At 42.4% G+C, this 16,371-nt stretch overlaps 1 protein-coding gene across 1 annotated transcript in view; it reads right to left on the bottom strand.

Moving 5' to 3' along the window:
* The window catches only part of SLC25A26 (solute carrier family 25 member 26), an 82,825-nt gene extending 66,667 nt beyond the window's left edge, over positions 1 to 16,158 (bottom strand). Inside the window, exons 1-3 of the mRNA XM_082288963.1 lie at positions 16,028 to 16,158; positions 12,658 to 12,814; positions 11,027 to 11,136 (exon numbers count right to left, since the gene is read on the bottom strand). Coding sequence (XP_082145089.1) covers positions 11,027 to 11,136; positions 12,658 to 12,814; positions 16,028 to 16,060 — 300 coding nt within the window. The 5' untranslated portion in view covers positions 16,061 to 16,158. The remainder of the gene's footprint in view (positions 1 to 11,026; positions 11,137 to 12,657; positions 12,815 to 16,027) is intronic.
* Positions 16,159 to 16,371: the final 213 nt, after the last annotated feature.

Genomic DNA, 16,371 nt, shown 5'->3' with positions numbered 1-16,371 from the left:
TGAATTTGCACTTACAAGGGAGTCTGTGGCTGCACAAGAACAAAAACAATGATTACATTGTGCTGTTCTGAAAGGAAATAAAGCTCATGTCACCCGGGCAGTGCTGTCAGATTGGCTCCATAGGGCACTTCTGGTATTCAAAAAGCCACGAGTTGCAGCTGCCAATATCAGACTGCACGATGACATTTTCGCTATGCACCAGAACTTACAACGTGTTGCCTTGTTTGTTCCTACACATGCACCTTCCTATCAATAACAACCCCAGCAGCCTTTTGATGTGGAGAACAGGTCTCTGAAGGGAAGTATGCAAGTTAAGTTCACAGGTATCTTATTAAAACAGTAACAGCCTGGATGGGCGGGTGCAGAAAAATCTCAACTCTCAACCACTGCAGCGCCTTCCAGGTAAGCCTGCCAAACGTAAAAGAACACAGTGCACGTCTCCAGGCTTTGCTTTCTTGGATAAGGATTTTCAAGCAGCTCCAGTGTGATAACACTTCACCAAGAGAGTCCACACCTCAATTTTCAGACATGAAAGCTATAAGCAAATGGCATAGGAAGAGTGAAAGGTGCAGCTGTGCAGCTGTCCCACAGCACCTGCGCACGTCCACGCTTTTACCTGCATCCACCATGGGACTAACAGCCATGGAACACAGACAATAACGTGGCCTCACACAGGGGGCCCATTCAGCTCCAAATCACCAAGGTCTCAGGAAGAAACTGCTTTTTAATCTCTTGGCTGTTCACACAAACGTAGCCTGTTGCTTGCCACAGAAGAGCACGATACAGCCCACCAAACTCAGGCCATTCCTGGTGCATCCTACCGGATTTGGGGATGACCTTGTGACAAATTAGCTCTGTGTTGAACATCTGCAGCTCCAGACACAGAGAGGGTCCAGAAGTGGGCCCTCACCCACCTCAGCTGACATTAGGGCATCAGACAACAGCACCCCATTGATAGAGGCCAGGCCACGCTCATTTTCCCAAGCAAGCTCTGGAGCCAGGAGTTATTCCCATCTTTTGATGGGAGCAAGAGGACAGAATCAAGACCCTGGGAAAGTTCAGGTGCTGCCCTATAAGCTCCTTCCTTATTTACCTGGTCAGGTAACACAATGTCAATGCACATGTATACATACCATAAGGGCAGGAAGACAATAATACTGAAACAAAAGGCTCAAGAATTTTAAAATTTAAGCGTTAGGAAAACCTGATTTTTCAGCTACAAGCAAAGCTATTATTAGTTTACAGAGCAGGTATGCAGAAATGACAATATTAGCACCTATTACCTTCCCAGCTTTTTAACGCTATGACGACTTCTGAGCAAGAGGGCACTGAATTTCAAAATCCTTATCTCGAATCATTACCAGGTCAAAGGGTGACTCCAGTATTTAGACAAAAACCTGCGTGCATTTTTAATTTACTGACTTGCATAAGCCAGTCAGGGCCAAAAGCTAAAACCAGGTCTATTTCATTAACAGCTATCTATGCACTGCTAAGACAGTGAATGTTCTAATTAAATTAAGGTAATTTCTTTCTTCTGTCAGCTCAGGGAAAAGCGTTCTAACTTTTCGGTACTCCTAGCATGAATCAACGCTGCCATCTCCTGGTTGGATTTATGTTGGAACCAGATTTTGCTGGCTGATCTGACCGATAGTGAAGAATGACCAGTGCAAATAAAGCCTCAAAAATGCCATGAAACTTTATATATACCAATTTAAACAGGGTTATTTTGGTTTTGGGTTGGTTTTTTTTTTTCAGTATAAATGTGGCTGTAGCAAACAGAAAATAAGATCTGCTGAAAATAGCACCAGGAACCCACCCAAAGGCTTTTCTATGGGCTCACCTAAGTTTACTGGAAACACCTGATCTTAAAACTGTAACTTCTGCATAGAGGCCAATCCCACCAACTGTTCTGCTCCGCGGCAGGAGAAGGGTAGTCTGAGGGCAAAGAATTGTTAGGGAATTTGTGAGCACCTGGTGATTTAGGAACCTGCACTCAATGACTCTGAGCAAATCTCTGACTTGCATAGCTAAGCCTACTTGAAAATTTAGTACAGAAACATGGAGTAAGATCCAGAAAACTTTTCTTTTTTTGCAGCTTTAAACCCTTTAGAACCCTTTCTAAAAGATTGTAATATTTAAATTTCTCAAGCAGGAAGCTAGTTTTAAGGACTTTATCTGTCTGAGTAGGCTGGGAAGCTTTAATTGATGTTCACCACATAAATGTAATTCAATACTTAACACAAAACTAAAGGAACATGCCTGGGGACAGTTTCTCTTAAATGACATTTGCATAAGTTTATTCTTAATCAAATAAGAATATAATTTATGACACTATAAAACCTTGTATCCAGAGAGCAGAGACTTTAGGCTAAACCTCACAATACCTGTGCAAGATAATCACTACCCCATTAGGGAGAAAAAGCTGCTGCACAAAAATGACAACAACAAAGACACTGTGATTTATCAAAGGACGTATGTTTAGCTGCAGTCAATCTGCTAACAAAATCCTAATCTCTCACCCCATTTTTGAAGGTCAGAAAGATTGCCTGCTGCAATAGAATGTAAAATAAGCAAGAAAAATAGAACAACTTTAAAACCCCATTCAAAGAGAAGCAGCAATAAATTGGGGATTGTGGGGTTTTTAAGTGTAGCCTGCATTAGCCCTGACCATACTGCTGCAGACTTAGCTACCTTGGAGCTCAAGTTTGTTTGTTGCTGGTTTTCTGTTTGGTTGGGGTTTTTTTAATATTAAAAAAATGCTGCTTCCCAAAATAGGTTAATTTGTCATAATCTGAACATCTCAATTTCTGTCAGATGCTCCCTTCTAAGTAGGAAGTTACCATTTTTAATCTGAAACATGAAAAATGTCCTTTTCCCTTTCTCAGATAACTGAATTATTAAAATAATAGTCAAGTTTAAAATGGAAAGATCTTAAATTGCACTGATTTCCTTTGGATCTGGAGAATAAAGGAGAAATGTCCCTCTTGGTTCAAGTCAAAGGCTCTCAACAAAACTTGAATTCAGCACTGCAGCTTTCCATGCCTCTCCAAACCCTGTAAATTTATGCTTGGTTCTTCAGATCTCCCTGGGATGCCCCTCTTCAACAGAAGGGGAAAATGAATGCAATATTATGAGATTAGCAAAGTATTTCATCCTCCAAATAAATGCTTCTAACTGTGGTCACAGCTCTTGGGTTGGAAATGTTAGCTAGCAGGGAACATGAGCTGTGAGCTGCAGATGGAGGACGAACTGCCTCACCCTTCCCACCACCAGGAAAATGAGCAGAAAAGAGGAGGAACATGAAATATCCACTTGTCCTTTGGTTTCTTATATTCCTTGAACAAAGCACCTGAACTGCTGCAATCACAGACTCAAAACATTTCAAACACCAATCAACCTTCGTCTAAATAACTGCTGCACTTTTGACCGAGACAGAACAAAAATCCAAGTTTCTCTGGTTGGTAATTCACTGTGGGTCACAACTGCAGTTGTGAACAAGTCTTTCCATATGTTGCTGTCAGCAGGCTGTGCTGCCTGCTAGAGCAGAGAGAATACAGAATGGAAGTGTTAACTCCTATTTTAATGAGGGAATTGTCTCCAGGGATGACAGAACTGCCCAGTACTCGTACTGTCCACTATCAGTCTTTAAATGCCAGCCCCAGGGAAAGTGTTCACCTTCAGCACAAAGCCTCAGCATATGCTAAATCTTATTTCCCCCCACACACACTCTCAGGCACAGAAGAGCCCTTCCAGCACAGTGAAATTCAGTCCTGTGTAAAGCTGCTGGGGTCATGAACAGGTGACTCCACTCCTAATTTAAACCCCATCGAGAGAAGAAGTTTTGACTAATGGGCTCTGGATGGGAAAGTTTAGACAACGCCAAGCTCTTTGTCCCATCTTTTCCTCTGACTGACACAACAAGGCCTTCATCAATTTAACTGCAGTTCCCCTGTATGCTGGTAGGAAACATTTCTTCAAAGAACAGTCTCACCCAGCAAGATCCCTCAGATCTCAGCACCTCCCAGAGCTTAAAAACATATTATTTCAGAGATGAGACCATTCATGGGGACCAAATGACACAAGCATTTGGAAAACTGGAGTTTCTCCACTAACATTTTCAACTTCCTTCACGTTCCCACCTTAGATAACTTTACCTGGAACCTGCAGAGCTGTTTTGAAGATTTATTTCATCCTGTCATTTTCAAATCTAAGTCAGCTCTGTTTTCTTACTTTCCAGAGCTCCCTCCTTCCTGCTTCAGAGCATCACCTGTACCACCACACACTTGTTCCTTCACCATGGCCATCATGGCTGAGCCTTTTCACCCCAACTGCCTGAAGTGCCCAGATGGCTCCTCATCCATCATTTCAGGAGCCCTCTCAGGGCTACTGGGCTTCTGCCCCTCTCAGATTTCCTTCCCCACATATGGCTCTTCAATTGCCCAGATACATTCCCAACAAATCCTGCTGTGGGTTCCCTGCCTACCTTTCCTTTGGACATGTCAGATACACCTCAGAAAACTTTTCTCCTCCAGCAGTGGGAATTTGTGCCAAGCTCTGTTCACAGCAAGGAGAAACTCTTACTCCAGTTACATCAGCTAACAGGCAGAGAACAGGGAAAGTTTGTGAAGCTGACAAGGCTGACACTGAACACTTCCTTGCAGAAGTACTTCTCACTGCAGATGTTTTGAAAGTTTGTGTGCTTTGCATTAATCAGTTGGTCTTTTAATGTTTAATCAATGTAGAGTTTTGTTTCCTTTTTAAAACCAGACCTAAAACTTACCAAAAGTGGCCTGATGCTACACACCTCTCATACACCAGCACAAACTGTGTCCCACAGATTTTGAAGTTCTTCAGTACGATCACAAGCAGCTGGTTTGAACTCAAGCAGCAAAATCAGGCAGCTGAATAACTTGAAAAAAATCTTCCTTAACCTGGTTGATGCTTGAATCATAAACTACTACCACATTTAAACACAGAAATCCTTAAAACCTAAGAAAAGTAGATCCCTAATTCAGTGTACAGAACCATCTGCATGATCCAATCTTTTCCAGCAACACTTCCACCATGGAAGTCTGTTAAACTTATTTTAAAAGGTTTAAGAAACTCATTAAATCCACCAGCCAAACTGTTCTTTCAGCAAAAGTAGCATGGTGCATCCCATCCAGCATAAAACTGTTTCCACGGCGCCAAGTGGGGTCAGTCTGTGTTACAGGAGGACAGACGTTAATGAGATTCTAGGCAAGAGAACACAGGCAATATTTTCTGAAAACACATTAAGTCTCCTGTTGAAAGAAGACTAGTGTTTTACAATTTGCTCACTCTCTTGGGGTTACATTGGCCCAGATCAGGGAAATTTCAACTACATTGTATTTTATTAAGTATTTTCCTTTAATTGATCCCTTACTCTTTCCTTCAGCCTTTTTACTTAGAGAATTACAGGCTTGCCCACATATGGAGCTATTCATAGTTATTCCTGACAACCTGCATAGAACATTAGTTCAAGGTAAGTTTATTCCAAAGTGTCTCAAACATTTCCAAAGCTGACTGGTACAGTAAGTCAGGAAATCCATCAGGAAATACTTTAAAATTATTTATTCCTCACTTATAACTTTTTAATCCAAATTAGCTTTCCTCTCTAGACACTCTGAGCTACAAATATTTCTAAATCAACTGCATATCAGCCCTGTGATCAAAAGACATGACAAACATCGAACTTTACTGCAAAGCAGTGTGCTCTCTAAGCCCTGAACCAAGTAGGTTACACAAAGCAGTGTGGGGAGAGCAGCTGATGAAGAAGATGCAGTTAGCATGGAGCATACAAGAGAAGATCAGTGTGGGTGGCTGGCTAAGTATTTGACAGTTCTTAATTTGCTGTTTCAGCCTCTAATTGTATGATGAATTTGTTGGCAGCATTTGTGGATTCATGCCTCCATTCATCTTTATTTACAACCAATTCCCAGCTGCTGCTCTGAGTTGAGTTTTCATCCACTCTCTGTTCTTCCTCCACTACCTCTCAAAGGCAGCAATCTCACCTTCCCAACCATCTCCTAACCACTGCTCCTGCATAAGGATTTGGCAAAAATCCTACAGCATCTGTATTGCAGACCTGACCTCACGTAGATTAATTTATGAATACTTCAAGCCCCACCACAATTAATTCAAAAGACCACCTACGTTGTTGCACTCCCCATCACTGCTCATCTTGCCAGGGTCGGAGTATTCCCTTTCTCAAAGCCTGTGTGCAGCCAGATTTGCACAGCACAAAAGGCACAGTCACAGCTAAAATGACAGGCACTGATCAATGAAAATAGAAAAAAAGTTTCAGTACTGTGGAAAAGGTCCCAGCACACACTGACTGCTGTCATTTGCACGCTACTTTGAATACTGTGATCTGCCAGCACATACTACACTGGTTGAGAGGAGATAGGATGCAAAGCAAAAATGCAGAACAGTTTTGTCCATTTATAAGTTCAGTTTGTAGAAGAGGGATAGCTAAAATATTCAAAGCCATTAGCCCAAGGTCTAGACACAAGTACTTCACCACTTCTTTGCTGAATTAAAATCAGCTCTCCCTATAGTGCCCAACTTGCCTGTTGAACAGAAAAGTCACATCTTCCAACATGCAAGTTTTGGAGTTTGAAACACCTAAAATCTTAACTTCATGTCTGATGTGAGTGGCTGTCTCATCTCTGTTAGATTGGGCTCCTGCAAGCTGATCTTCCAGAGCTTACCATGCTGTAAAGCCCTGGCCAATTATCCTGCTGGAGACTTTCATTCCATTACTCTGCGCATTTGTCTGACTCATGCTTCTGCCTTTTCCTCAGAACAGGCACTAATAACAACTTTCTTCTCTGACCTAGTCAGTTAGTCTCATGGAATTCACACCAATACACTTTTGGAGATTCCTGCTCTTCTATTAAACTGAAACTAGTTAACTGTTTCAAACAATGCTGCCAGGGCATAGGGAAGAAGTGGCTGATTAGTGGACAGAGATAGACAACAGTGTTGTCCATCATGTCTAGAATGCCTCTTTTTATGCAGGAAAAATCCCCACAAGCATAAAATAAACATACACTTTCCTCTTTTATTTGAATTAAAATGTCATTCTACAGAGTCATGATTTGTAAACTGTAAACTTGCATGCATTCAAGCTTGCTTCTTCTAAGAAACAAGTTCATACTAGTAAAGGTAAATTAATTCCCCAGAAAGATAATTCCTGCATTAAGAAGTTTTCCTATTTGACACCTCCCAACAGCAGATAAAAAAATTCCGAAGTTATTAATATGAAGGGTCAGATGCTAATCACAGATGAACCACACACTTTGCTCTTATCACAGAAGTACCTCAAGTGGTAACACACAGGAATACAGAAGTGAGCTTGGAATCTCACCTTGAAGTACCTGTCCTCACCTTGCCCTGTGGAATCACACGATCCCCTCTCCCCACTGAAGTGACAAATTTTTGAACTTTTCAAATCTCCAGACTGCTAATCCAAAAGTACTCTGGAAACTTGCACAAGGACAAAAGCAGCTCAATGACTTCAGCTGGTGATCTACTTCCAGAGCATGGTCATTACCACCAGCTGCCAAAAGAACAGGACATCTCCCTCCCATCCCGGTCCTCAGTCCTCCCCCACACTTCCTCTCTGGAAGTCAAGGCAGTTTGCTGTCTTGCAAAGTAGGGGAAAAAAAAAAGAAAGACAATGTCATCAAAAATAGCCCATCAAGAACAAAAGGTCAGAAAGATAAGAGTGAACTCAATATTTACAGGCAACAACCCAAAACTTTCACTAATATCTTGCAAAGCTCAGACCGTAACCATAACAGTATCTAAATATTAGCTGCAAAAGGGCTGTTGTCAGCTCCCTTCTCTGGAATGTGAGCCAAACAACTTTATTCTCACCTCCATGGAAAAGCCAGTGGGATGTAAAATTATCTGTGCTGGATCCAAATTAGCTGTGCTGAATCCAAACACTTTGGCACTCCTACGGGAAACCTCATCAAACTGGGACAATTTAAACTTGTCCCATAAAACCACATTTGCAGTATGTTGGTGGGAGAGGCTCAGAGGGGGGCTTCTATTTAGCAAAGTTTCTTGTAATTAATACACACACTCATATTAAACCAACATTAAAAAATCTGTACAAATCAATCTGGAGCTGAACAGTTAACTCTGGGCCTGCAAGACACACCTGGTTACTACTGAAAATGGGCACTAGGAGGTTAAAAATGCTGCTCCTTCTCAGAGTTACTTATACTGCCTTAGAATATTAAAATTAAAATTTCAGAACATCTGGTTTTCCTTTCCACTCCCTATGATATCATGTTTTCCAAGCACATTTGGCAGCTCACTGTAAAGATACAGGCAGACTAAACATACAGGGCAAAGCAGAGTCAAGATGAAAAATTCCAAAGTCCTGGATGCAGTAAGTGTGTTTTCTATCTCCAGATTTGAGTTACACAAGTGGTATAATAAGGGCTTTTCCCCCATTGGCAACTCATGTATTCTTCAACCTTCTCCTTCCTTGATGAGATGATACACCATGTATCTGCCCTCTAGAGTTTTGGATGTGCCTTTGTAAGCAGTTTTTCATGTATTATGGGATATTCAGAGTCTCTATACAGAAAGATTCGGTTATAGGAAAAAATAATTATGCTTAACAGGATCAGATTTTGTATGTTCTTTTCTTTATCTCACTCTGGGAGATGAGATTAGCTTTCTATATTCCTCCTGCCTAAGAGGGAAAAAACCGAAACACTGCTCCAACCCATGCCTGTTTATTGTTTGGCTTTGTGTCCCCCTGCCTGGAATGGGAAAAATGGACCAAACCAGACCAGGGGGCTGTTTCTCCCATGAGTTTCCACAGAGTGTAAACAGTACAGGAGAGTGGCTGTTATAACAACTAAAAGTTCCCATCTGACTGATTTCTCACATATACTTTATCGTATTTCTTCTTCTTTACCTATTTTACTGTTTTCAGCAGGTGACATTCAAAACAAAGATTAGTCAGCACAAACACACATTTAAGTTTTGCACATACTCACATTTTATTGATGCACAAGAAGGTATCTGACTCATTTATACTCATCAGTAAAGGAACAGCAAAACTAGAAATCCATCAACGCGTTCTTGCTATAAATCCTAATTTCTCTGTTTTGTAAAAAAACAGTGTGGAAATGCAAAGACATGCTTCAAGAATCCTAACATGACAGTCTTTGGCTTAATGCTTCACATTTAAAAGCAATTATATCATGAAGCATAAAATGAAGAAAAGTACGTATTATCAAAAAACCTACTGACAAAATAATAGTCCCAGTGGTTATGCCCTGATTAAAACTTAACGACTAATCAATAAAACTGTAATTGTAACTTTCACCCTGATGCAATTTGGACTAGTTTATATATTTCTATTGATCAACTAAGACTTTGTATAAAACATACATGAGAACGTTTTGGTTTGTGCTATTTTATTACAGGTTTGTTGTAGCAAATCTCTAAATACCTATCTCAGTTACTTTAGCGCTTAGTTCTCCCCTCACACCATCACTCCAAGAAGAGAAGAAAAGCTAGCAAAAACCAGGAAAATGAGGCAGAAAATGGCTGTTACAACATGGTAGTTCCCATACCACAAAGCCACTCTGCCATTTCAGTGGCTACTGTTATACATTTCTCTGGCCTTAAGAGTAGCCAGAGCCAAGCACATGAGCCCTGAGCAACTCCTTTAACTGCACTGCACCATCTCTGCCAGCCCCAAAATGAAAGCAGCAAGCACCTGAGTTGTAAAGGTCACAGACCAGCATGGGGAACAAATGGCAACAGGTTCTGTTGAAAGGAGTCCTCTGTAGCCACCTGGTGTTTGGCTACTGCTGATTAAATTACTCGGCTGTAATTTTCTCACAGGATCCTCACAGGCACAGGGAGTGTACCACAAATAACCTACTCCACAAAGAAGAGACTTTTACTTCTAGTGGATTTTATTGCAAAGCACTGGTACCTCTTCACAAGCCCAATTGTCATTTTGCTTGATTTTGCAATAGCACTTGAGAAGCTCAAAACACCTCCTGGATCTGCTGTTCCATGACACATCATGCAAACAAGGAGTTTTAGGGCTGTGCATTGCCATGGTAGTAAATAACCTCTTGATGATTTCTAACAGCCTTTAGAGAATCTTCATGGAACTAACTTCTGTGCATTGCCTTAAGTTAGAAGTTATAACCTGACAGCACAGGCTCTAACCAAGCTCAGAAAGAATCCACCTGAGGCAGCAACACAAACAAATCCCACCCAGCCCTACGCCTATCACCTTGCATCTACCACTACCAGAGTGGTTATAGGTGCTACACTCACCTATCTTCATGTGCTTGGTATGTTAAATTAAGTTTCCTGGCTAAATCTCATTCAATCTAATCAGTAACATTTCCATGGAAGAATAAAAATTACTTGGGTGTCAAAGTTGATCCCACAGAGAGCAGGGAGAGCTGAGCTGCTTCCCATGGGAAGTAGCCAGGCTGTGCTGCTGTAGTAGTGAGGCACCTGGTGTTAAGCTGAAATAAATGGCATCTCCACACTCCTGGTAGCTTGGGACCAACACACACCTAAGCTAAGCCCCCATGGGAAAGAAAAGAAAAAAATCAGTTAATAAAAGCACAATATGGAACCACAGACACAACAGATTTTTCTGCCCCACGCCATCAGCTAAGTTTAAGTTGCAAAAGAGCCAGAAAAGCCTGTTTCCATACAGCCCATTTCCTTACCTCAAATCTGCAGAGACAATTTGCACTCCAATTTATCAGTGCAGTGCCAGGACACACTATGTGTGACAAAAACAGGAGAGAAGAGGTGGCCAGTGCTGGCAGGAACAGCATGGGGTGTTTAGTTCAACACCCAGCCCCAAGGCACTGTGCCAACAGTGAGAAACGAGGCTGTTGTAAGAACTGTCACAAAATACGACTCCAAACCCAAGTTTCCATAACTGAATGGTTTCCTCTCCTCCCATGGACACACAATAGATGAACTTCCTTCTTACCACTTCCCCAAGGGACGCAGCCACCATGTGTGTTGCAGGGGACAAGTACGATGAAGATCCATGGGGCAGCACAGATTTCACATTCTCATAGGTGATAAAAAAAGCAGCAGCTGAAATTCAAGAATACATGCAATCATTGCACTGTTCCTCCATCACAGAGCTGTAGTTAAAACCAGGATATTTTTACACCAAAACAGTCCAACAGTATCAACAGAATCTGTGGGATAATTCCTTCAGAAGTTTATGTTTCTGGCCACCCCTGGCAAACCCCCCATTAATATCAAAGGTGTCAGGACTCCAGGCCACATTTAGTAGTGAGCTACAGAAAGATGTGTTAACTAGTCATGAATGTCCAGCACATTTTGAAAAACTGGTATCTTCCATATCCATAGATAGAGGGAGGGAAGGTCTCTTGGTTGAATTGAATGGATGGTCCTTCGTTTGAGTGGGGGAGGAAGGGAACAACAAACAAATCAGTTGATTAATTGAAAAGAAAAACAAACCCAAAAAGCATTGATACAGTTCTGCTATCCTGCAATGTGCAAAACTGTTTCAGTAGCAGTTTATTAATAACTTTTTTCCAGGTACTGTCAGTTAAATATTTTGAATTTAGCTCCATAAAATTTTTTTCCAAGCTTCCGAAGGATTTGTAAAAGTTCTGTGCAGTGAACAAGAAACACACGAGCTATGTTTATTCACTGCAGCAGTCAACTACAAAGGCACTTACACCTTAAGGGTTATTCCTTCTCCTAAAGATAATTTCAGTTCTCAGTCATACATAGGAAAGATAAAACTACAGTGCGGATTTTGGAGATGTAAATACTGAAAAAAATGACATGTCTTGAGGGGGAACAGATTTTAATTGTAAAGAAGGGCCATGTGAATTGCCTTCTACTAATCAAAAGATGCTTATCACCTCAAAAGGAGATAACAGAGCAGCCAAGATAAAGAACTGAATTTTTTTATATCACCTTATGAAGGACATCAAACATCTGAAGGTGTCAGTGGATTTGTCAGCAAAGTTCTCCTAACATTTACGTCCAACAGCACATATTGCTGTTTTTTCATCCCTCCCTACAAAGACAAAATGGACAAAGGCATCAGGAGTTTCAGATGCCTTTTCTCTGCAGGGACTACAAGCATCAACTCTTTTAAACCCTCAGTTTCAAAAGTATTACTGATGTCTTTACAATTTAAGTGTTGTTGTTTCAGGGAGATGGGCAGAGCATCCCCAGGGCAATTAACTCAAACACCTCCAGTACTCAAGCACTCTGAAATTTCACTCATTTCCAATGCCAAGAAAGAGTGGGTCATGATAAGTGTCCAGGACAAGCAAGACTCAAGCCTTCCTTGGCACCTAGAAATGCTTTAGGGTGACCCTGTAAGAAAGGACAGGCTTATATCCAGGAGTGCTTCCAAGGAATTAGGGTTGCTTTTCAGAGCAAACATGCAGCAGCCTTCACTCCAGCCTTGCTCAAGTTTGCTCAGTGCTTTATAATTCTAGAAACTGCTCTTCACAGCTGGACATGGACTCAGAATCCAGGCACCCACAGGAGAGGAAGCCACAGACATGAATATGTGACATAAGTTACTATTTAAAGACGACAAAGTATAATCCAAAGAAAATTTACCGTTTGGAAAGGATCCTATTGCAGTGGAAGGAACACCAGCATAGATGCCACGAAAACCACCAGCTTTCCTAAATCCTTGAGGACTCTGTAGTCTTGTTTTTACAGTATCCAGGGGAAAAAGGATCAAGTCAACACAGACACCAGCAACTCCACCAGCCTTCAAGACAAAACCATGGAGGAACGTGCATTAATATTTTCAGGGGTGAAGTTGTGGTGCTCATGTGAGTAACTGAGGCGTGTTTAACCCAAAGCACTCCTGACTGTATCCTTCCTGAGGTCAGTTTATAAACTGATAGTCTTACACAGAACTCAACATCTTCCACAGCTTTAACAAGGAGGGTTCAACAAAAGAAAGTAATAGATATTATGACTTTTAAACCATTTCTAAGGTATTTTCAAAATAATCTTGGTATTTTGAATAGTGCAAGCAAAGTGATGCAACACTTCCCCATTCCACAGAAAAGCAAGACAGTGGGTGTCTCTTATCAAGAGACAGCACAGAATGACCAACACCTCCAGCAGTTGTGTGATAAAATCAGGGAGAGACTGAAGCAATTCTGCTCCCCCCTTAGGCATCTCTAGAAAGCACATTCACATTTTTCCAGCAAAGTTCTTCATTTAAAGTGTTCACACTCCCTCACTGCCTTTGTTGAACAAAGCCTAAAGTAAAGCTGATTTATTTTCTTTTGCTAATAAAAGCCTATAGAAAAAAAAATAATCAAATCACTGAAAGGTTCAAATTGGAAGGGAACTTTTCCAGCCCCCTGTCATGGGCAAGGACACCTTCCACTAGACCAGGTTGTCCCAAGTCCATCCAGCCTGGCCTGGAACACTTCCAGGGATGGGGCAGCCACAGCTTCTCTGGGCACCCTGTGCCAGGGCCTCTCCACCCTCACAGTAAGTATTTTTTTTTAATATCTAATCTAAACTACTCTCTGACAGTTTGAAGTCATTCCCCCTTGCTCTGTCACCACGTGCTCTCTCTGCCTTTCTTGTAGACTCCCTCAAGGTACTGGAAATCATGTTAAATAAAGGTTTCAAAGTCATAAAGAAAAGAGGAAGATTTTTATCCAAAGAATTCATAAAACAAAAGCCTAAAAATATTGATTCAACTAGGACTCAATCTTCTTCCATTGTCTGTGTTTCTAGATGACTGGGTTGTTTTTTTTTTAATTACCCCATTACGTGGGTGATGGCAGAAAATAATTATTTGGCAAAAATATGAGGAAAAGGCTGATATAAACAGAAAAACTGATTTAAAATAAAACAAAAAAAAAAATCAGTACTTAATATTAATCTGTTATGAGATTATTTAGATGCAGTGCTATTCAGAACAGAAAACAGAGTTTGAAGGCTACCTCAGAGAGATTAGCACACAAGAAACAGCTCCACAGATTTTTAACTCTGCCTGAAAACAAATCACATGAGTGTTAACTGATAATTTTTTTCAGGGTAACCGAGGATTCAGAGAGGTGTTCACGATCTACTGCTAAAGGTTTAATCAATAAGTTAATTACTCTTTTAATCTAGTTGGCTATTTTGCATGCATTGATTCTTCTTCACTCTTTTTCATCAAAATCCTTATCTGCTCAAAATAACATTGATCAGATTTAATATAGGCATCTGGTAAAACATGAATCAAAAGTTACTAATTGCTTCTTTAAGTTCTCAAAGTTCTGTATCTTAAATGTCATTTAAATTCATGAGGTAGCTAACAGAGCACCTGCCAGAGGGTGACAATAGCTGTGTGTTTGCAACAACTGCAGAAAAGAGAAATGACTTTTGGTTAATAAGACACCTAGAACACAACTTCTCCCCCACCTGTCAGTAACAGTAGTGTTATCAAAAGAACCTTCACCAGGAGCTGGACATACCTGTTAGCTAAGAGGAGACTGAGATCAGACCTCATTGGGGTCTGCAGCTTCCTCACAAGGGAAGTGGAGGGACAGCTCCAACCTCTGCTCTCTGTGATCAGTGACAGTACCCGAGGGAGCAGCTGGAGCTGTGCCAGGGGAGGCTGGGCTTGGGTATCAGGGAAAGGTTCTTCCCCCAGAGGGTGGTGGGGCACTGCCCAGGCTCCCCAGGGAATGGTCACGGCCCCAAGGCTGCCAGAGCTCCAGGAGCGTTTGGATGATGCTCTCAGGCACAGAGTGGGATTGTTGGGGTGTCCTGGGCAGAACCAGGAGCTGCAGTGGATGATCCAGGTGGGTCCCTTCCAACTCAGGATATTCAATGACTCTATAAACTCCATCACAACGATTAAGCAAAACCAGGACCTGATTCCAAGGCATCAAGCCACGACCACACTGCTTGCATCCATCTGCCTCAGAGCATCTGAGCTCTCCTGAAGCTCTCCCTACACAAGCCCAAGGCATCAGATCCCTGATTTCCCACACAGGACCGACAAGTGAGCACTGGATGTTTCCAAGGGGTTCCTCAGCTGTGGTGACTGGGGCTGCACCCCCTTGCTCAGATCACACATGGAAAAGCAGCTTTTAGGGTGGGGATTGCAGCACTAAGTAGATGCTTCACAGACAGGGTCAGGGGTTTCCCGTGGTTCTGGAGTGGCTGCTGAAGCCACAAACTGTGGCCACCCCTCAGCTCAGCTCAGCACCTTGGCAATGGTCAGGCCTGCTACAAAATGTGGAATATGAAACACTTTTCCTCAGAAAGGCTGTTCTCTGATGTTAGATCCTTGTAACTTTCAAGCCCAATCAACAAGAAAGGAGATTTAATTGTTGAAACAGAGCAGCCAACAGGCTCTACGTGATGTCCATGTTTTTGAAAGACAAAATACTTGTCAGTAGAACTGATAAAGTTTATGAGCTGCATATGTTTCAATAACGTCAGACCTAGAGGGAGGTTAACAAATGCTGGGAACAATGTACCACTGATAGTGGACACTAAGGACGCAGAATTTATGGGCCACAAGGACATTTGACAGAACCCCAAAGAAGAGTAAGAAACTAACAAAGCACACTCGTCAACTGAGCTGAATCAGCTCTGATTGGGTAAAAGGTAATTCCGGCAGGGGCACATCACAGCCGCCGATCCGGGAAACCCACGGACCTAAAAGAAGAGAAAGACTGAACGTGTGGACTAATTACCATGGGAAGCGAGACAATCATTAACCAGTAGAAGATACAATACTAATTAATAAGAGAACTATGTAACTTGTAGCTACACAGTTATGCTTTTATTCGGTAAAGGGCAGAAATAATGAAAAGTTCTGGTAGTGCCAGTGCTGGCTTTGCGGATTTGCCACCCAGCGCCCCTTTCTGCGCAGAGCTGTAAATATACCTCTAGTCTGCGTGTGGATCGGGCTCTTGCACACCAGGTAAAGCAACCTATTTTGGGCCCGCTCACTCACCGCCAAGGCCGCCCAGGACTCCCGCGGCTCCATGAAGGGCTGGCGGCCCGGGAGGGCTCAGCGGGACCGGGCCCGGCGCTGCGGGCACAGCCCGTGTGCGCACATGGGCGCAGCCATATTGCCGCCCCCGGGCCGCGGTCACGTGGGTACGGCTCCCACTGCGCCTGCGCGTGGCGGGCAGCGCCCGGCAATTAGCGCCGAGTGTTAATTGCTCCATACTTAGCGGCGGTGTGCTGTGCAGTATCGGCACAGCCGCTCTCGAAGCGGGGGAAGGGGCTCCTCCTGGCACCCCTGAAGTGCTGGTGGGTGCGCCAGAGGTGCGTGCTGCCCGTGGCTGGGGTCTG

This window comes from Coloeus monedula (genome assembly GCF_965178545.1).
Source record: "Coloeus monedula genome assembly, chromosome: 11".
NCBI classification, from domain to species: Eukaryota; Metazoa; Chordata; class Aves; order Passeriformes; family Corvidae; genus Coloeus; species Coloeus monedula.
This window is presented reverse-complemented; position numbering and strand designations above follow the sequence as displayed.